Source organism: Terrapene carolina, unplaced genomic scaffold (genome assembly GCF_002925995.2).
Source record: "Terrapene carolina triunguis isolate 2854851 unplaced genomic scaffold, T_m_triunguis-2.0 Scaffold49, whole genome shotgun sequence".
NCBI classification, from domain to species: domain Eukaryota; kingdom Metazoa; phylum Chordata; order Testudines; family Emydidae; genus Terrapene; species Terrapene triunguis.
The window spans coordinates 2,618,852-2,641,219 of NW_020664400.1; the positions used below are offsets into that span (position 1 = coordinate 2,618,852).

A 22,368-nucleotide genomic window follows, 5' to 3' on the forward strand; every position below is an offset into this window, starting at 1 on the left:
GGGGTGCAGGAGGGGTGCGGCAGGGGGCTCAGGGCAGGGGGTTCGCCTGCAGGAGGCGTTCAGGGGGCGGGCTCCGGCCCGACCCGCAGCAGGGGCAGGGCAGGCTCCCTGCCCGCCCTGCCCCCGCGCTGGGAAGCTGCCGAAACGTGGGGGATGAGGGAGGCAGGAAGCCTGCCCTGTCCCCGGTGCGCATCGGGCCGGAGCCGCTCTAGGTAAACGCTGGGGGAGGGCAGGGGGGCCGCGAGGAGCTCGCGGGCCACAGAAAATAACCCTGTGGGCCGCGTGTTTGAGACCCCTGGTATAGGAGATGCTGCAGCACACTACTGTACCCCTTTCTGAAGTTTGATTTGTCTTGTGTACCCCCAAATTTTACCTCACTTAAAAACTACTTGTTTACAAAATCACACAAAAAATATAAAGCTGTCACAGCCACACTGTTACTGAAGAATTGCTGACTTTCTCATTTTTACCATATAATTATAAAATAAATCAATTGGAATATAAATATTTTACTTTTCAGTGTATAGAATATAGAGCAATATGAATAAGACATTGTCTATATGAAATTTTAGTTTGTACTAGGGATGTAGGAAGTTAACTGATAAGTTTGATGCTTATTGGTTTCTGTTAATGGTTAAACTCTGGTTGCTTGGGGCTGCTGGCCCCACCTGCCCAGGGTCCCTCTGGGCTGCCAGCCCTGCTGCTGCCCTGCATCCTGGTGCGCCCGGGGTCTCCCTGGGCTACGGGACCCCTGGCATGGGGCTAGCAGCTGGGACGCCTAGTTCCCTGGGTAAACTTAACCATGTAACTGATAGAATTTTAATCGGTTACACGGTTACTGTTTTTACACGTTACTTACATCCCTAGTTTGTACTGACTTTGCTAGTGTTTTTTATGAAGCCTGTTGTAAAACTAAGCTAATAGCTAGATGAGTTGAGGTACTCCCTAGAGGACCTCAATGTATCCCCATTGGGTACACTTACCCCTGGTTGAGAACCACTGTTCTAGTCTAATGCCTCATTCTGTTTCTGCCTTGAATTCCCTTTATGCCAAAGGCCTGACCACTAAACTGTTGTTGTTGTTTTTTGTTTTTTTGCAATAAAAGCATTTGTGTGTACTGTGCGGGACTGTAATACCTTCCCCTATATTCACAGTCAGGCACCCAAACTGCTGCACTAGGGCATTCTTTCCAGAATGGTGTTGCCTCTTTATTTTATGGGGCTCAAATTAAGGTCGTCTCTGTTTCCTTATGTTTTGCCCCATCTGTCTGTCTGTATCACCTGTTGTCTCTAGTCTTATCGTAGGTTGTAAATTCTTTGGGTCAGGGATTATCTTTTTAGTTCTATTTGTACAGCACTTGGCACAACAGGATACTGGGGGTTCCTAGGCACTATGGTAATACAAATGGAAATAGCTATATACTTCTACGACCAACATCTTTGGGCTGGTCTACACTAGAAAATTAGATTGTCCCAGCTACATCGCTGAGGGGTGTTAAAAATCCGCACCATGAACGATGTAGTTAAGCTGACCCAAGTTTCTGTGTAGATAGTGCTAGATGGTGTAGACCACCTCTTATAGAGCTGGATTACCCACACCAATGGGGGAACCTCTCCCATCGACGTAGGTAGTCTCTACACTGAAGCACTACAATGGTGCAGTTGCAGTGCCGTGGCTGTGCTGCTGTTGCATTTCAAGTGTAGATAAGGCGCCCTTACTTTCCATGTGCAGAGTTTCAGAGCATACTGGAGAGGCACACCTCTACATTTCATTTGGGGAGCGTCCACAGTAGCTTTTACAAATGTGTTAACTACCTTAAGTCAAGAGACAAAAAGTCTAGTGAAGACAGAACTTATGCGTTACTAGAGCAGTGGTTCTCAACTCTTGTTCCCATTAGCAACATGGGAAGAGCAAGGTGGTTATGACTCCATGACACATGTTCATAGCTCCCAGGCTGCAAGCCTTTGTTCTAGAATTTCATAGGCCTGATCTAGAGTAGGGGTATGTCTACACTACAGCAGCACAGCTGTAGCATAGACACTTACTAGAGTGACGGAAGGGGGTTTTCTGTCACTGTAGTAAATACACCCATTTGAGAGGCAATAGTAGGTTAAGTTGACCTAACAAGGTCGCACAGGGTGTGAAATTTTTCACAACCCTGAACAATTTAGCTAGGTCAACTTAGTTTTAGGTATAGACTAGGCCTAGGATTTTGAAGGGGTTATCTGGGTTGCTTCTGTTGGTCAGGCTAGTAAGTGTGAGTGAGAGGAGGAGGAAGAGAACTTCTTTTCCTAAATAAAGCATTGGCTATTTTGGTCATGAATGACACCAGTTGCTCATGGCTCCTTTTTGCTAGCCAGGAAGGGTGTGGGGCAAATTCACAGGTCTTGGATCTGGACACCCTGATGGAGTCTTGTATTACTTAATGAGTGAATGTACTGAACTCGGGAATACAGGTGAGTTGTTTGTTAGCAAGTATAGGCAGGGTGGATCCAGAGAAGCCTTCCCAAATATGTTTGATCTTTTCAGTGAGGTACGATGGTAATTCTTTGCAGAGCTTGGTGCTGGGTTCTGTTATGAAGTGGTTGCCACCCTGGATAGCTCCTTGGGGTGAGATTTGGCAGCTTGAGTGGAGACTGATAGGAAGGTTCTCTTTGCCTGAAATATTGCTTGTATAGGCTGGAAGAAAGTCTTTGTTCCAAACTTTCTCAGCCTTTGTTTTCTTCTATCAATGTGCAAGTTTCTGACGATCTCTCTTCATTTGGTGCAAGGTGTCAGGAAAACCAAGGAGATCTGTGTGGGTGATGAGAAGTGTAGGGCTGTTTGGGGACCAGTGTGTCAGTGGTTGAGGCTAGCGTATTACATGGGAGCTAACACCTTCCAAATCCTAATCTAGACCAAACCATAGAGTTTGTCTTGACTAGGATTTAAACAGTTCTAAAAATCCAGTGCGTACAAGGCAGTGTATTCTTTTAATGTGCTAGATGGTGGAGTTGAAACCTTGGGGTGAGCTACATTGAGATCAAGGTGTTAATCTGTGTAAGTACTAGGGAAAAGGTTGAAATTATATCAGGGCTAGTGAAGTATTCTTTGTAGTTCAATAGTCCTCACTGAGGTTTGTCTAAAGAGTTTGAAATTAAGCGTTAGCCTACAAAGAAGAGAAAATTGTGCTCTTTTTGGTTAGTTTGTATAAATAAAGGTTAGGAGTTGTATATTTTTTCTGGTTGTCTTTTTAATGTTAGACATATCAGGTCTTGTCTAGCCCATTTTTAGTAGAGGACTCTTGGTTACTAGAGAGCTAGTGACTTAAGAAGATGAAAATTAAATAACTGAGGGAGAAGAAATTTTAGGCAAGACTCACTGTGATGCTTTGTACCTTGCGGTAACACCAAGCACCCCCATGTTCATCCTTGTAAAATGATTGTGCGGTATCTAATGCAAAGTTTGTCATGTCGGGTGTCTTCGGAAGGCTCATGATGCACTGAGCATTGTTATAGTGATGTTACAGTAATTGTTGTGATAGTAATGTTATAGGTTATAATCTCATGTATATAGTTATGAGGATGAAAATGTGTCTTCATGGCTTAAAATAAGCCCGGGCAAAAACTCTCCAAGAGCAGAGAGACAGTTCACACCTCATCAGGGCATGTATGGGACAAACCCAGCCCAGCCACACAGGAACAAAGGACGCTGGTCTAGGCAGCAACAAAAGGATCTGTTGGACTCTTGAGTGAGTCACCCCCCCCCCCTTCCTTTGGTCAGTTTGGGACTGTGATGCGGTAATGCTCACCTGACTCTGAAGGGATGGGGGCAAAGCCAAGAGGGAAGAAAGGACATGATAAAAGGGAGAGACATTTGCCATGCTTTCTCTCTCTCCCACCTACATGTACAGACACCACACAAAACAACTGAAGCACTGATCAAAGAGGAGAGCCTGGCTGAAGGGCAACTAGCCAGGCTGTGTTGAGAAGCATCTAAGTTTGTAAGGGTACTGGAAGTGTTAAGATCAGCTTAGAATGCGTTTTGCTTTTATTTCATTTGACCAAATCTGACTTGTTATGCTTAGATTTTAAATGATTATAAGTCAGTCTTTCATAGTTAATAAATTTGTTTGTTTGTTCTACCTGAAGCAGTACATTTGGTTTGAAGTGTGTTAGAGACTCCCTTTGGGATAACAAGCCTGGTACATATCAATTTCTTTGTTAAATTGATGAACTCATATAAACTTGCAGCGTCCATGGGGCATAACTGGACACTGCAAGACGGAAGTTCCTAGGGTTGTGTCTGGGACCAGGGATATTGGCTAGTGTCATTCGGTTGCACAATTCAGGCAGCAGCTTGCATGCCAGAGGCTGTGCGTGAACAGCCTAGGAGTGGGGGTTCTCACAGCAGAGCAGGGTAAGACTGGCTCCCCGAGTCAAGGATTGGAGTGACCTAGCAGATCACTGGTCTGGATAACACCAGAGGGAAACGTCACTCGCTTTGGGGGGGGGAAGCATCTTTATTAACTCATTTTATTTAACATGTTTATTATGCTAGTGCCTAGGGGCCAACCTCATTGTGCTAGGCACTGTACAAACAGTCATAGATGGTTTCTGCCCCCAAAAGCTTACAATCTAAATAGATAGGACAGACATAAGATGCGGCAAGGGGTATAACACACAAGCAGAATGAACTATGTGATGGCAGCAAACGTCATGTTAGGCTTTGTCTACACTAGCACTTTCGTTGGCAAAATTTTGTTGGTCAGGGGTATGAAAAAAAACACACCCCTGGCTGACATAAGTTTCACCGACAAAAGGGTTGGGATGGACAGCGCTATGTTGGAGGGAGAGTGTCTCCTGCCGACATAGCTACTGCCACTCATTGGGGGTGGTTTAATTAGAGCTGCTACACCGCAGACCTTTGCCTCTGTAAGGTCCGTAGTGTAGCCATAGCCTCAGTTCTCCTTTTTAGTTCAACCTTTGAAAGATTCAGCAAAGCACCATCCTGCCCTGTACTCCCAAAATCACCCCAAACAAAACAAACCTTCATATGAAAGATGAGACCTTGCTTTGTTATGTCTTCTAGAACTCAAGTCTTACTTTCAGATGTTAGCTTTAATATTAACACCACAAACATGAACTAGTTTTATGATGCATCGATTTCAGTGACATATTTCTAGGAATAGTGTCACCTAGTGCAGTCAGCAGAGAAGGGAGCCCAAGAGATTTGTTTTAGGGTAAAATAATTTAAATGTGAATTAAAACAAATCAGCCACTCTCATTAATATGTTAGAAATATTAAGTCCTATGATTTTTTTTTAAATGTATATTGTACTTTACTGTGATCTCGTTGCAGAAGAGCGGCAGAAGAAGCTTCAGGAGTATTTAGCAATCAAAGGAAAGCTGAAATGTCCAAATACAAAGTGAGTTTGAACAAATTTCTAATTGAATCCTGTCTTGCTTGCTAATACTTAACTTCAGAATTCTCAGTTAATGATTAGCTGAGAATTTTTGTTTCCCTGTGCTTAGCTGCCCCTATAATGACAAGAGGAACATATTTTAGTATCCTGGTTCTCAAGTTGTGGTCCCCACAGAGTTGCTGTCACAAAACAGAATCATCTCTTCTTAGTTATAGCCTCTTCAGGTATTTTTTGTGTCTTTTTGTCCAATTAAAGGGATATAGTTGACTCAAATTACACTGGTCAGAATATGTTGACTATAGTTAGACCTAAGATTACTGTAACTGAAAAATTAATCACCCTGTGTATTTGACAAAAAAATCTTATACGTTGTCTGTCAGGCCCCAATCTTGGAGCAGGAGTTCTGAGGACAGACTCTTATGCTCAAGGAAATCCTATTGGAGGACAGAGGCCTTGGTCAGTTTCCCTTGTTTCTGTGGGGGTCTCTCACAGAAAAACATTTCATTTTTAAAAAATGAGGTTGCAAAGCCACAAATTGGCAGATGGATTTGTGTGGGTGGGAGCAGATGTGGAACCTGAAATTGTTCTTAATTAACTTTTTTTTTAATTGACTAGATTTCTAGTTGACTTTAAACTATATTCTGTGTAAGTGCTTTGTCTGTCTTTAATTGAAGTTTGTAAATTGCACAATGATTGCATTTTGTGGCTGATGCCAACATTAGAGAGGTAGTAAAAATATAGGGGAGCTGTCAAGGCTGCTTCCCCACTCTGAACTTTAGGGTACAAATGTGGGGGCCTGCATGAAACTTCTAAGCTTAACTACCAGCTTAGATCTGGTCTGCTGCCACCATTCCCAAAGTGCTAATTCCCTTCCCTGGGTAGCCTTGGGAGACTCTTCACCAATTCCCTGCTGAATACAGATCCAACCCCTTGGATCTTAGAACAAGGAGAAATTAACCATCCCCCCTCCCCCCCCTTTCTCCCACCAACTCCTGGTGGATCCAGATCCAACCCCCTTGGATCTCAAAACAAGGAAAAATCAATCAGGTATTAAGAAAAAGGCTTTTAATTAAAGAAAAGAAAGGTAAAAGCCTTCTGGGAGAGAGTAGCATACCAGCTACTCTCACAGACAACAGATTCCAAACACAGAGGATGTTCCCCTGGGCAAACCCTTAGTTACACACAAAAAATACCCAAAATACCCAATTTGACTATTCCTCTAATTGCACAAGACAGGTTACAAAGAAATAAACATAAACCTATTTATTTCCTTCACTAATACTCACTACTTAATAAGAGGCTGAATTCTGGAGCTTTCCCACTCTGGTCCAAAGTGAAACTCCTCAGACAAAGGGAACTTTCCTCCTTCCCTTTGAACCATCTTGTCCTCCCATTGGTTCCTCTGGTCAGGTGTCAGCTAGGCTAGGTGAACTTCTTAACCCTTTACAGGTAAAAGAGGCATTAACCCTTAACTATCTGTTTATGACAAAGTTTGTAAATTCCACAATGATTGCATTTTGTGGCTGATGCCAACATTAGAGAGGTAGTAAAAATATAGGGGAGCAGAATAGAGCAGGGGAATTTGCAGGTGATATGGGGAGATTTGGTGCTAATAAATTTGAAGTCATGCTCCCAAGGAGAGGAAGCAAATAGCTCAGATAGTGTGAGGTGATAGAGGAGAGGCATTAGAGACTTTCTGATCTTGACTCTTTAATTCTGACCTAATATTCAGCTGACAAGTACTAATACTATGGCAAAGGCGAGCCCTCTTTTTAAAAAACCAAAACAAAAACACTTCATATATGTTTGTGGGGTGATGGGGAATAAGGGCTGGGAGCCAGGGTTAGAAAACTGGCTCCCTGCCCTTCAAATAATGACCAAATTGAATCCATATGTTGCCTGTGGTAGTGCAGGGCCTCAAGAGGGCTACATGGCTTGGCGGTTTCTAAAGATCAGAAATACAGCTTAGTAGGGAGGGGAGAAAATCCATAATCTTTCAGTCACTTAGTCAGTGCACAGTTATGATCAGATATATATTCTCTATCTAGGCCCTTGTTTCTCACCATCCAAGTAGTATCTGAGCACCTTACTAAGCAAAACTTAATCTCTATAGAAATTCCTGTTGAGCTGCTAATCTTTATTAATATTGCACTGCAGTTTGTCATGCTGTCTGGAGTGGCTCCCGACTGGTGGTGTGTTCTATAATTAGATTTCACCAAGCCAGTAACAACTGTGAACTCCTGGATCACTATACGAGTCTTATTATGGAGTCACAAACAGTCCCCTTAGAGCAGGAGTGGGGAACCTTTTTTCTATTGGGAGCCACTGACCCACAGAAAAATCAGTCGTGGGCCACACACAGACCCGTTGGGGGGGGGGCCCTCAGGGCTTCCCCCTAGGCTCCAGGGTGGGGCCAGAAATTAGGGGTTCAGGGAGCGGGCTGGGGTAGGGGATTGGGGTGCAGGCTCTGGGAGGGGTTGGTGTCTGGGAGGGGGCTCAGGGCTGGGGCAGGAGGTTCAGGGTGGGGGTGCATTCTCTGGGAGTGGCTTGAGGTGCAGGAGGGGGTGAGGGGTGTGGGCTCCGCCTGGGCGCCGCTTACCTCAGGTGGCAGCGCAGTGGGCTCCCCTCCTTGCCCTAGCCCCGCGCCACTCCTGGAAGCGGCCATGATGTGGCCAGGCGGCTCTGTATGGTGTGGGCGGGGGTAGGCGCACATGGACTCAGAGCTTCCCTGATCACCCCTGTGCCTAGAAGGGACCGCAGGGACAGTTGCCCGACAGGCCTGGCATCTTAGCTTCCCCCCGCAGTGGGGCGAGCCAGCGCTCACAGTTCCAGCCCCGTGGGGGGGCACCGAGGCTCAGGGCTTCCAGCCAGCAGCACCGAGACTTGCTGCGGGCCAGATGAAATTAAGTAGGGGGCTGGAGGTTCCACACCCAGGCCTTACACTATGTCTACATTGGCAAGTTTTTGCCCCAAAAGTTATACCACTTTTATTAAAGTGCTTTAATTAAAAGCACTGTTACGTGTCCACACTAGCTCCTTGTGTCGCTGGAGCAGCTGTGGTAGCTATTCCACTATGCAACTGGCCGTAGGGTGCTTTGGGAAGGGTTTGCAATGCCTCATGGGGCAGGTACAGCCTCGCATGATGTAGGTTTCTCAATCCCATTGCCAGCTGCTTTTCAACTGAAGTGTGGTGGGGAGAGTGTGTGACAGCGAGTGGGGGGGGGGGCAGGGAGGAGACAGTGTGTGTTGGGGGACAGTGTCGGCATGCTGTCTCATAAATTCAAACAGCCACCGGAAGTAACCAGTCCTGAGACACGGGGAGGGGGAGACCCCAACCTTGGCCCCCACCTCCCTCCATGGCTCTGCACAGCACAGTCTCTCACTGTCACACACACATGCCTGCCTGCCTGCCTCTGTTCCTATTGTGGGAGATAGCAGGAACATTCCTCATTAATGATTTACTTGTCTCAGAGCAGCACAGCAGCCCAGGCTGTCAGAACATCAGAAAGGAACTTTGAAAGGGGAGGGACGCATGCCTGCAGGGCTGCTGAGTTCAAAACAATGAGTAGAGTGGTCACTGCAGGTATTGTGGGACACTTCCGGAGGCCAATTGCAGTGATAAAAGCAATCAAGGCGTTCATACTGGCACTACAGCATTAAAGCCTCGGCGCAAAAAGCCTTATGACTATTGTCAGGGTGGTTTTATTACAGAGCTGCAACTAAGGAGTTTTGACGCAAAAAGTGACTTGTCAGTGTGGATGCCACTGTTGTTTCAGCACAAAAAGCTGACTTTTAGCGCACAAACTTGCAAGTGTAGACCAGGCCTTAGACTCTCCAGTGTATCTTGCCACCCAGACAATATTGGACTTTGTGATAAAATGGTTATTTACACCAAAAATTACATCACATTTAGGTTGCTTCCAGTCCCAAGAGACTAGTCACTTACCCTAAATCAACTGGTACTCTATATCATACACCCAAGACAACGCTGGTAGTCAATTCTATAGTAAACTAAGTTTTATTAGCTAAGAAAAGGAAATAAGAGTTATTGAGAGGTTAAAGCAGGTAAAATATATGGACAGATAAGTCACAGTTTGTAATTCCAAATGGTGGCAGTGATGTAATAAATTGCCAGTTTCCCAAATGTCTTTTCGGGGTAATCAGATTGTTTCTGGGGATTTCTGTTTTGCATCTGGTACACTTCCCTGTAATAGTTCAAACAATCCAGAGATGAAGGATCTTTCCTTGAATCCATACTTATAGCTTCTTCTCACAGAAAACAAGCTGACAGTGTCAGTACCCACATGGGCTTTTCCTTTGATGACAGAGAGCGAGGAATGTATTTTAGGTCTTTGACCTCAGTCATCTCACACAATGACCACTTGCTTTGAAATTAGAACTTTTTTGTTAAAGTTCTTCTTTTGCATTTCACAAAGTGTCCTTGTTCTTTGATGGGTTATTTTGTTACAGGGATATACACAATGTAAATGTTTGCTACTACGTTAGAACAGGATACAGATAAGTGAAAACAATGCAAGTAACGTCCCATTAGTTCTCATGAAGTTTAAACACCAAATACACTCTCATACTGTGATGGGTTCCCCAGGGTGCAACCTGGAAATGGGGTACCGCTGAGCCCTCTGGATTACCAACCTGGGCTCCCTCTCACACTGTGATGCTGTCACAAACTGCAAACCTCTGCACTTAACACATCATCAAGCGGCTGGTGCTCAGTGGTCACCCTTTCAAAATCTTCAGCAAGACAGCTGTTCTTTAACAGAGAATATGTGCTGTGGTTTAAGCCGGTGGAGCTGAGGACCAAGTGGGGCCACAAAGGACACATCACAGAGCCGCGGCTAGGGAGTCATGATCACATGAAGTGTTATTTTGATGGGCAGCTGAAATCCCAGGACATGGTGATGCTGAATCTGTACAAGCGCGTCTTCCCTAAATGGACTTGACCTGCATGTGCCAGAGCCGGTACCGTGGGTGAGAAACGAACAGCAGCTCCCCGTGCAGGAGTGGAGATGGAATAACCCTCCAGGCTTAGCATGGCTGCTGTGGTTCGCACCTCCTGCACCCCACATGGGTGCTTGGCTGTTCCAATCCTCATGAGAAATAGGGAGAACTGCCCTGGACTTGTTAGTGCTGTGCCTTTCCTGGGGTTTGTGTCCAGCATTCACGCTGGCTGCTGCAGCATTAGATTTGGCTCACAACTGCCTATGCCCTGGCTACCAATATCAGATTAAAACAATAAAAAAAATATCAACAAAAAAAAAAAAAAAAAAAAAAAAATCATAGGCAGGGACACACCCAGCTGTGATACAGGAATGCTTTTGCTAACCACTCATGAACCAACAATAAAGAGGCTCCAGCCAATTCCCCACAGCTCCCCAGTCTAGGACCCCAGAACTGTACCGTCTTGCCCTGGTCAGAAGCCTGACCAGTGTACGTTTATAACCCAGTCCACCCAGTCCCTCAGTGTGAAGAGGACATGCACCAGCTCTTGTTCCTGAACAGATTTCCCAAGCACTTCGTGCCAAAACACACTGTTTTAAGTAAAATATAAAACAGATTTATTAACTACAGAAATATTGAAATCAAGCATTGTCTCACCCTGATGGTATAGTTCCTTCATACACAGGGGGTGGGATTCCTCTTTTCAGCCTTGGACCGCCTCCCCAGTTCAGTCTTTGTTCTACAGATGTGTTTCCAGGTGTTGAGTTGTGAGGGGAGTGAGGACAAGCGATGATGTCACTTCCCCCTTTTATAGCTTCTTCCAGCTTGCTGGAAAGATGCTTTGCTATGATGTGAGGCAAGCAGTCTCCATAGGTGCTATCTCTGAGAAGTCTCCATTGTATATGGTTCCTGGGACAGTCCTTGTGAGTATGTATTCCCTTTAATGGGCCATTAGCACACTTGGCTCCTCCATTGTTGTACCTGAAAGGCTGGATGTGGGTGTTTCCAACTTCACAAAAAGAACAGGAGTACTTGTGGCACCTTAGAGACTAACAAATAACAAATGCCACACGTACTCCTGTTCTTTTTGCGGATACAGACTAACACGGCTGCTACTCTGAAATCCAACTTCACAACAGTTTTCAGTAACACACACCTAGCAAAACTCCATAACTCCACGTACAATGATAGCACATACAGTTCCACAGGATATTAATGTTCAACAGATTAAGACTTTTAAAATGATACCTTACAAGGAATGCTTTGTACAAAACATATCATAATCATATCACCATGGTAAATATGGAGGTGTCAGGGTGTTGCTTTAGGGAACAGAGTGTCACACATACATTTAACAATCACTTTGATCTATACTATACTAATACACAAGTGAATTGACCTGGGGCTCTGGCATAAGCTGGCACCTGGTCTGCCAGTGTCACACAGTTAACTAACTGGTTTCTGCTATTAAAAAGCTTCTCAAAAACTACTAACACTAAAACTGCTTTTGAATTGTTGCCTAATGTTTAATCCTTCATTCAACATCCTGTTTGGTACATTGATATTTTGTTTGATTTCTATAGACCCTATTTAAAGGACCGGACCAATCAGCCAAATCCACAGTTACCACGACTTTCTAAATCAGGGCCTGTAAGTAGAAAAGACCTTTCTCTTATGATGATCTAGTTTTGTACTCTATGCTGGAATCAGCCCAGGCATGGTTAGGGGCTCTGTAGAAACACATAATAAGAGCCACACCATCAGGGGCTCATTCACCTGCACATCTACCAATGTGATATATGCCAGCAATGCCCCTCTGCCATGTACATTGGTCAAACCGGCCAGTCTCTATGCAAAAGAATAAATGGACACAAATCAGACATTAAGAATTGTAACATTCAAAAATCAGTAGGAGAGCCCTTCAGTCTCCCTGGACACTCAATAACAGACTTAAAAGTGGCAATTCTTCAACAAAAAAACTTCAAAAACAGATTTCAATGAGAAACTGCAGAACTGGAATTAATTTGCAAACTGGACACCATCAAATTAGGCCTGAATAAAGACTGGGAGTGGCTGGGTCACTACAAAAAGTAATTTTCCCTCTGTTGTTACTCACACCTTCTTGTCAACTGTTGGGAAGGGGTGACGTCCATCTTGATTGAATTGGCCTCGTTAGCACTGACACCCCCCTACCCCCCCCTTGGTAAGGCAACTCCCATCTTTTAATGTGCTGTAATATATATACTGTATATACTTACTGTATTTTTCACTCCATGCATCTGATGAAGTGGGTTTTAGCCCACGAAAGCTTATGCCCAAATAAATGTGTTAGTCTCTAAGGTGCCACAAGGACTCCCGGTTGTCTTTGCTGATACAGACTAACACGGCTACCACTCTGAAACCTGACACAATAAAATGGGTTCCTTGCCCTAAAGAGATTGGTGTCAATGGAGTGCTAGCTAGCTTGGCATAGGAGGCAATTAAATACAAATCTTTTCTTACTAAATATATTAAAAATGCTGAAGACCTCTAGTCACTAAGCATTAAATGCAGACTTTGAAACATGCCAATATGCTTGATGTTTCATCCACTACTAAAATAGAGTTATCTCTGGAGTGAAACACCAGCTGTCTACCAGGGCAGCAACGCTGCACAGAAGTTCAGAACTGAAAGTGTGTACTACATCCAAACCAAACTCAACCACCTTCAATTACTATTTTTAAATGTTTTTTGTTCTCCTTTGAGTGATTGTCAACATATATATTCCGCTGTTGGTATGTGCATGCCTAGTGCACTTGAGATGGAGACTTTTGGTCAGCAGTACCCATTGGAATGGCTCATGTATGTATTGGGATAATACTCGTACAATGCATAAATCTCCAAGCTTTAAGAACTACCCTGTTTGCAAGGCTCTTGTGCCTCTTAATGATGTTGCCACACTCAGTGCCTCATTTGCTTAGAAGATGGGCACATCACAGACTTCTCTAAGTGCACTCAAAAGTTGAGTCTCATCTCAGGATGCACCTTATGGAGAGGTCCATGCATGTGGCCTCTGATATTGAAAACTTCAGGACAGCTGTGTCCATTACTCTTTCATGTAGACAGCTACCACAGGGCCTCTGCGATTGAGAATGGGTGTGGAAAGAGGGCCCAAGTGATTGCAAACAAGAAGGTGGTAAGGTGATAGGGAATAGCCAGCATGGATTTGTAAAGAACAAATCATGTCAAACCAATCTGATAGCTTTCTTTGATAGGATAACGAGTCTTGTGGATAAGGGAGAAGCGGTGGATGTGGTATACCTAGACTTTAGTAAGGCATTTGATACGGTCTCGCATGATATTCTTATCGATAAACTAGGTAAATACAATTTAGATGGGGCTACTATAAGGTGGGTGCATAACTGGCTGGATAACCGTACTCAGAGAGTTATTAATGGTTTCCAATCCTGCTGGAAAGGCATAATAAGTGCGGTTCCGCAGGGGTCTGTTTTGGGACCGGCTCTGTTCAATATCTTCATTAACGACTTAGATATTGGCATAGAAAGTACGCTTATTAAGTTTGCAGATGATACCAAACTGGGAGGGATTGCAACTGCTTTGGAGGACAGGGTCATAATTCAAAATGATCTGGACAAATTGGAGAAATGGTCTGAGGTAAACAGGATGAAGTTTAACAAAGACAAATGCAAAGTGCTCCACTTAGGAAGGAACAATCAGTTTCACACATACAGAATGGGAAGAGACTGTCTAGGAAGGAGTACGGCAGAAAGGGATCTAGGGGTTATAGTGGACCACAAGCTAAATATGAGTCAACAGTGTGATGCTGTTGCAAAAAAAGCAAACGTGATTCTGGGATGTATTAACAGGTGTGTTGTGAGCAAGACACGAGAAGTCATTCTTCTGCTCTACTCTGCGCTGGTTAGGCCTCAACTGGAGTATTGTGTCCAGTACTGGGCACCGCATTTCAAGAAAGATGTGGAGAAATTGGAGAGGGTCCAGAGAAGAGCAACAAGAATGATTAAAGGTCTTGAGAACATAACCTATGAAGGAAGGCTGAAAGAATTGGGTTTGTTTAGTTTGGAAAAGAGAAGACGGAGAGGGGGACATGATAGCAGTTTTCAGGTATCTAAAAGGGTGTCATGAGGAGGAGGGAGAAAACTTGTTCACCTTAGCCTCTGAGGATAGAACAAGAAGCAATGGGCTTAAACTGCAGCAAGGGAGGTTTAGGTTGGACATTAGGAAAAAGTTCCTAACTGTCAGGGTGGTTAAACACTGGAATAAATTGCCTAGGGAGGCTGTGGAATCTCCATCTCTGGAGATATTTAAGAGTAGGTTAGATAAATGTCTATCAGGGATGGTCTAGACAGTATTTGGTCCTGCCATGAGGGCAGGGGACTGGACTCGATGACCTCTCGAGGTCCCTTCCAGTTCTAGTTTTTTCTTTTTCTTTTTTTGATTCTATCTCTCAAATGTATATGAAGTATGAATTCCTGGTCTAATTTAGAATCTGGTGGTGGATTCTGTTCATTTCTCTTATTTTTAAGACTGATGTTTATCTTCTCTCTCCTCAGGTTGTCCAGCCCCAGAAGGATGTTCTCTCAAAAGTGTCCAAATGCATACCGAAGGATCACGCACCTGCTGTCAAAAACACAAGAAGTGCACGTCGTGCTCTTCAGCATAGGTCCTCAAATGCCCCTGGGTCCCAGAGGCCAAAGAGTATACCTCCCAACCTTCTGGGAAAGAGGACAGGGCCACCTGCCAACCTTCTACCAAACAAAAGCCATTGTGTGCAACTGAACAGAATGGCATCATCATCTACCTGTCATCAGTTAAATCAAATACAAGAGACTGTGAAATCTGAAAATCCGGGGTCAGTCACAGATCAAAGGGCTGTAATGTTGACCCAGACTGGAAATGATCCCCAGTGTGGGGAGCACCACTCAGTAACTGAGAATTTGCAAGAAATGGTAGACTGTGATAAAGTAAATCTTCATAGTAAAACCGTTCTAGAATCTTCTGAGAACAGGACAGAGTCTGGACTGGACATCAAAGTACAATCTAGGACTGGTTTAAATAAGCCAGAGAGCAAAAGAGGTTTGGTTCACAGGCATTCCTTGGGCACAGCTCCAAGGAACAATGTGGGTCTGAAAGACAGAGTTACTGCCTGTCAGACCAGTAAGGAACTAATTTGGAATAAACTAGCAAAATCTCCACCTGGCTGTAAAGTCATGTGTCCTCAAAAACACAGCAGCAAAGCCCGGGGGTCAGTGCCTCCTTCCCAGATATTTACTGTTTCTAGTACTCGGCTATCCAAGAAATCAGGTGCAGAAAAACAGTGTCTACATCCCAGTGTTATGAGGCAAAACACAGTGAAATTACAGGCAGTTGGAATGCTTGGTCTTGCAAGACAGCCCACACAAAAGCAATATGTGAAGCACTCAAGAACATGTAAAACTCCTGGCGCTCTGGAAGTTGGAAGGTCCAAACAACAGGTTAGAGCTGGACAAGATCTGAAACTGACAAGGTCTCCCATAAATTCTCATGTCTCCAAGAGGCCCTCTGTGATGGAACTGAAAGCAAAATCAAAACCCATGTCAGAGAGACCCAATTCAAAAACAAGTGGCACAGCCAACTGGCAAATGAATGCAACAAAAGGGAAGCAGGGCATTAAAGACTTGAAGAAAGCTTCTCAGACTTGTGATACAAAATCCAAAAGCACTCTCCCCAGAAACTGTACTGCAAGCACATGCATGTCCAGAGACCAAGCCAGTGTTGGCATGCTTAGGAATATGAGAGAAACACCCAAGCGAGAGCTGTTAAGAGTAAAAGAGATTCTGGGTAATCAGGATCCCAAGACCTCAGCTGCTGAGAATCGCAAGTAAGTAACTTCCTTTCTGGTTCTCTCCTCTTTTCCCTCCTGCCTGTAACCCTGAACATGGCAGCTAACCTGTTTCCTCACCCGTTCCCCAAGACAAGTTGTCTTCATGGAGAGACAGGAGGTAATGCCTCTTCAGAGTCAACCCACAGGAGATGAGCTCCTGCCTCATGGTGGCAAGGGCTCTGCTTTACCTTTCTGCTGCCTTCCTCTCCATGAGGGGGTCAAATGCCCTGGCTGGGCTTCTACCTCCTCCCTTACCCCACTGGTGCAGTAGCTGTGTCTAATTCAGCTACTGATACCTCTTGAAGGAAGTATCCCTTCAAGGGAAAGCTTGCTTATTGCTAAATTAAATACAGCCATCCTGAGGCAGAGTGAGATGCTCGAGGTTCACTTGTTCACCAGGATCCCAGTGTTCTTCCACCTCACAGATGGATGCTTCCCACCAGATTGCGTCCAAAATTTGGATATGTATTAAACTGCAGTATTCTGTCAGTACCCTTCTAAACAACACTGTGAATAAGAGATAAGGGCTCAGTATTTCCCATCCAACAAGCAATATCTAAAACATATGCAGGAAATGCAGCTCTTTGAATTGTATTCAGTGCATTGTTTGATGTCATCTGCTGAAAGCAGGCTAGGGTAAATCCTATTGTCTGGGATATGGACAGATCCAGTCTGGGGAAGTGAAATGTTTATTACCTAGTGCCAAGTAGACATGCTGCTAAGCTGCACCAAGATATCTGTAACATTTCAATAGGTGTTCTATTCCTTCAAAAATAGTTTACCAGATCTATTCAGGATTATGTCAACCTGAAAGGAGATGGAATATCTTCTTAAATTGACCTGGAAGTTCTGTTAGTAATAGTTTGTCCTTTTTAGTAGTTTTGGGCTACTGAGGTGTTCTACATTCTGACTGGTATTAATGTCCAGAGACTGAAAAAACACATGGATGAGAAATAGATGAGATTTCTAAGTCATGAGTCTGCCTCACCATCCAGGTTACAATCAAGCTCTGGCCTGTTTCTGACCAGAACATTTGAAAGGTAAAAGACCTTATTTTTTCCCTCTGTCCTGCAGACTACATAAACAGGCTGCTTCAAAAAGCAATCATTTTGGGTGGTGGGCCCTTTCTTTTACTAAAATCACTGCTCCTTGCCTCCAGAAAAACCCCACAACTTTGCTGCATATTGAATTACTCTCTCTCATGCTCATTTCAAGCTGCTGTCTGGGCTCATTGGAAAGCACAGAATCTAAATCTTCTAATGTATTTGAAAGTACCTGAAAGATCTTATGAATTAACACATTTTGGTCCTGAATATAATAATTTTAAACTGGATGGGTTTGCTTAGAGTTGCGCCATTAGTAGGGCCTAAATCTGCCAGGTCATCATATCTTCTAGTCTGAGCTTCAAAAATGTACCTGGTCAAGAATGGAGACTGGGTCCTCTTGAAATTCAAGGAGAAGGGGAAGGGAGGCACTCTGGGCTCCTTTCTCCTCCCATCAGAGTGTTGTCTCTGGAACTCACTGGGTAGCTTCTTTCATATCAATCTGGCAAGTAGGTCTCTGCTAAACTTGGAGCTCTTCCTACCCTTTCTGCAATTCCCTTTCTCCTGTGCATATCTTACCCCTCCCCTCTACTTACCCCCAGCAAAAACAGTAAAGTGAAACTTGCTAGAATAGGATCATTTTCACTTTGCAGTGGGCCTGAGAGTGCAATGAGATTGTGCTAATGATGCACTTTTGATAGAAGGATTGTAAGTTCAGATGCAGCAAGACGGGTTCTCTGAAATTTCCCATAGCGTAGGACAAGTGTTGAAGCGTATGGCTTTGGTTTAATGCTGAATCAGCAGAAGGCTGTATTCAAAATGTAGTAACTTATTTATAAATCAGTCAAGCACTGTAGCTACGGTCTGACTGGAAACGCCAGTGACCTCACCATATCATTGAGTAGGAAAGAAGAGGTGCAACTGACTCTTTAATTTTAAAAAAGAGGGTTCTTTCCTAGCCTTCAATAGATCTTGGAATGTTTGTCATATCTATTAGCTCTTTATGAGCAACACAGTGGACTCGACATATGACTAAAACAAAAATCAGAGCTGTAGCCCAGGGGATAGATTAGAACTGGTAATCTGATGTTGATGGCCTAACGATCTCTTTGCCCTTTGATAGGAAGCAACTGGAGCAGTGGTTGGCATCCAAAGGGAAATTGTATAAACGTCCACCCATGACACTGCCTGCTAAAAAGCCAACCAAGGAGATGATGAACCTGTCCTTCTGGAATGGCATGGAGAAGGAGGAGAAGAGAAAGCAGCTCTGCGTGACGGACAAGATCAATGGCATGTTGGCAGAGTGTCTGGAACTTGCTGAGAAGGTGAGGACCAAGCAGGAGTGGCTTTAACAACCTGCTCCTCTTAATGTGTTTTGGGAGACTGTTAGGCAGAGGTAGCTTGAGGCAACCCTAACTTGTAATACAGGGGCATGGTTTGTGAAGACTGCCTGCCCCAGCATGCAGCATTCTTTGTGCTCAGTGGCCTTACTGCTTGGATCTGGCCTGCCAGATGCTGCCACTGGATAACGGAATGGATCACTTGATAGTTGACCTGTTCTATTCATTCCCTGTGAAGCATCTGGCATTGACCACTGTCAAAAGACAGGATACTGGGCTAGACGGACCATCAGTCTGGGCGTTCTTATAGTTCTTATCAAGCATCCCCATTCTGCAGTGCCACTGTAGTCAAGCTGAGGACCATTGCAATTTGCTCTTTGACACCTAAATTAGGTGTAGCCATCTGGGTTGGAGCAAACTGCCAGTACAGATCTAAGGCAAAATTGCAGTATCCATGATCTTGGAGGCAGTATTAGTGTCCATACTGAGCCAGTTTCTTTCCTACCAATGAAATATTAATGTTATACTTAAGATTGGATGAAAATCTGTTGCTCAGATTCCATAGCCCACTGCAGTGAGAGATATAATTGGGATACTGTGGAGATTTAAGTTATGCAGCAGAGCAGCTGGAAATGCCAAATGACTTTACATGATCTGTATAGGTATTTATATAGTCCCCATTACCACAGTATCAGCCCAAAAACTAAATGTATCATCGCAACACCCCTAGGATACATCTGTGACACTTTGGGGTTCAACCCAGACTGCCTGCCCCGCAACCCTAGGTGCCTTAAATGTTATGCTGCTGTGGCTCACAGCTCTGACACCAACAGCCCACACACAATCGTGCAGGTCACATCCTGCCTTCCACCATCTAGTGATCAACATTCTCCCAGTCCCGAATTTCCCCAAAGCTGTCTCCCTGCCGTGTCCAGCCCTCTCCTGGAGCACTTGCAGAGGTTAAGTTTGTTGCTCCTTTTAAAGAGACAATACACTACAACTCATTAATTTAACTGGGATTTGACAGACATTTAAATCACAGTAAAGTAAAACAAGTTTATTTAACAAAAGGACATAGGATTAAGTGATAGCAGGTATAAGGAATAAAGATAGAAAGGATTACAAACAAACATAAAAATATGCTTTCTAATGATGTAAGACCTAATTTAACAAGCTACAGTCTTTGGTGAGGACTACCTTGAACGATCTTTCTTTTCCAGCAATGGTTGACTAGCTCTTATTCAGAATCCCCACAGAGTCCAAGGTGCTTGTTTTCCTTGCCTCCTCAGGTGAAGGATAACTTGGGGATTCTCTGCCCTTTTCTCTATAGTCCAGTAAACCTTTGAAAAGTCTCTCTCTCAAACTTCAAGAGGCAGGAAGGTTTTCTGGGGGCGCAGTCTCCATCCCCCCGTGAGATTAAGTGATCACTTTTTCCTCCACTTAGGGTAGGTCTACACTTACCCGGTAGTTCGGCGGCAAGCAAATTGAACTTCTGGGTTCGACTTATCGCGTCTTGTCTGGACGCGATAAGTCGAACCCAGAAGTGCTCGCCGTCGACTGCGGTACTCCAGCTCGACAAGAGGAGTACGCGAAGTCGACGGGGGAGCCTGCCTGCCGCGTCTGGACGGAGGTAAGTTCGAACTAAGGTACTTCGAACTTCAGCTACGTTATTCACGTAGCTGAAGTTGCGTACCTTAGTTCGAATTGGGGGGGGTTAGTGTAGACCTGCCCTTGCTCTGCCGATGGCTTTGATTGCCTGGCATGCAAATATGCTTTTCTTTCTTTTGTCACACCTTGCTTAATTTACATAGCAGACACATTCAAGCAGGCGGAACTGCATTCCTTTGTCTGGAAAATACCTGTTTATCAACTCCCCCATACCTGTCTGGTTTAAATACATTTTAATCATAATTCCAGCACATCCGTATAATCTTTTGTGGGTTGATCATGCATACAGCATTCAAGACTATTAATGATTAGTAATTTGTTAGTTTTTTAATGACATATTACATGACACTTTTGGGGTATATATCCTGACAACAGTGTATTAGGTGTAGTGAGTATGTCAGGCCTAATGAGTTGTTGACACACAGCTGTGAACCACCAATAGGCCTCTGTCACAACATTATCCACATTTTGCTGATGAGAAACTGAGGCACAGAGAAAGTGAATGATTTGCCCAAAGTCACCACAGTAAATATATGTCAGAACTGGGTATTTAACTGAGTTCCAGTCAGGTGCCTCAAATATAAGACCATCCTTCCTCTCCTTGAGGGATGTTAACCGTTAACCTTGTCAGTGGTTTTCCTCCATTCTAACCTGCACCTCTCTTCCTGATATGGCTGTTTTTGCAGGGTTTTCCTTCAGAGGAGCTCTTCTCCACACTGTCCAGTATCCCAGAGGCAGAGAAGTTTGCCAAGTTCTGGATCTGCAAGGCAAAGCTGCTGGCTCGTAATGGCACCATTGACATGACTGGGTTGTATGAAGCAGCGGTTTGTGCTGGTGCTGCGGTGAGTGATTGCTCCACAAACTTCTCATCGGAACTTCCTCTGAATTCGCAAATGTCCCAGCTAGTTCTGGTGGCCTCGACATCAGCAAACCTCATTCAGATATTTCCTGTCCCAGGAGGCTGGGGAAAACAGCGATGGGGACCCATCCTCTCCAATAAGCTAAACAAATTTTCTGGAGCTCAATAGCCAGATTTGGCTAGAGGGTGTGTGTTTGTGGCTAAACATATTAGTTGAATGTCTCTTTAAAGCTGCTTATATGGGGGTGAATAGACATACTGAAATGGCTACACTCTAGCCCTAATTTTAGGTGAGGATGGTTGGTGAACTGTATAATCGTGTTCCTTTCTCCAAACACACAGGAGTTACTGAGACACCTGCTCCCCATCACAGTGTAGGAAGGAGGGCAATGTTAAGTTTTCCTTTCAACCAAAGTTTGGAAGTTGCCGTGGCTTGATGAAGGCTGCATAGTTTGGTGGGAGAGGCTGTGGGAGGAGTTATGGGCAGACTCTGCACAGCTGTCAATTTGCAGCCATAGTATGTAGGTCTCTTATGCACTTGTACTATTTCTTGTCATATTCCATCTACTCAAGCCCAGCCCGTTTCCACCTGGTGTCCCTGCAGACCCTGGCTTGTAGTCCTCTCAGGAGCATGGGATGGTGGCAGTTAATCTTTATTTTAGAAAGTCTGACATTGAGGTGTGTGACAGGCTTCCCCAGAAGACAGGAACATACTATGGACACCAGAACTGTAAGGACACAGACCAAGTGTGGAGGGGGTGGAATGTTTCTCTTCTTGCTGACAGCATCTAGCAATCCTTTGCTTGCTTGTTCAAGAACAGACTTCAGTCTGCTTACAAATATTTCCCCTCCTCTTTATCATTGATTCACCCTGGTTTGGCTGCCTGGTGTGGGGAGATGAGTTGTGATTTAATGGAATAGTGAGTTCCGAACACACTACACTTTTTGGGACCCAAAGCCTTGGTTCAGGTGCTCACATTTTCCTGAGTCAAGTGTGCTCTGACCTTAAAGTTCTCAATTGTTTTTCCTGCAGCCAATCCAGGAGCTGAGAGAAGTTGTTGTTGAGTTTTTGAAAAATACAGACAACGTATACCAAGGTAACACGTACTAAATGGAACTTAAGCCTTGACAAGGCTGAGCAAATGGTTAGCTGGGTGAAACTGGAAGAACGCATGAATGGGAAAAGGTCCTCTGAAGAGGGATGATGTTTCCTG

At 44.3% G+C, this 22,368-nt stretch overlaps 1 protein-coding gene across 1 annotated transcript in view; it reads left to right on the forward strand.

The window, feature by feature from the left end:
* LOC112104839 (cytoskeleton-associated protein 2-like) overlaps window positions 1-22,368 on the forward strand; it is a 46,361-nt gene that overhangs the window by 213 nt on the left and 23,780 nt on the right. Inside the window, exons 2-7 of the mRNA XM_024197399.1 lie at window positions 5,341-5,407; window positions 11,947-12,013; window positions 14,935-16,241; window positions 18,411-18,612; window positions 20,982-21,137; window positions 22,188-22,251. Coding sequence (XP_024053167.1) covers window positions 5,341-5,407; window positions 11,947-12,013; window positions 14,935-16,241; window positions 18,411-18,612; window positions 20,982-21,137; window positions 22,188-22,251 — 1,863 coding nt within the window. The remainder of the gene's footprint in view (window positions 1-5,340; window positions 5,408-11,946; window positions 12,014-14,934; window positions 16,242-18,410; window positions 18,613-20,981; window positions 21,138-22,187; window positions 22,252-22,368) is intronic.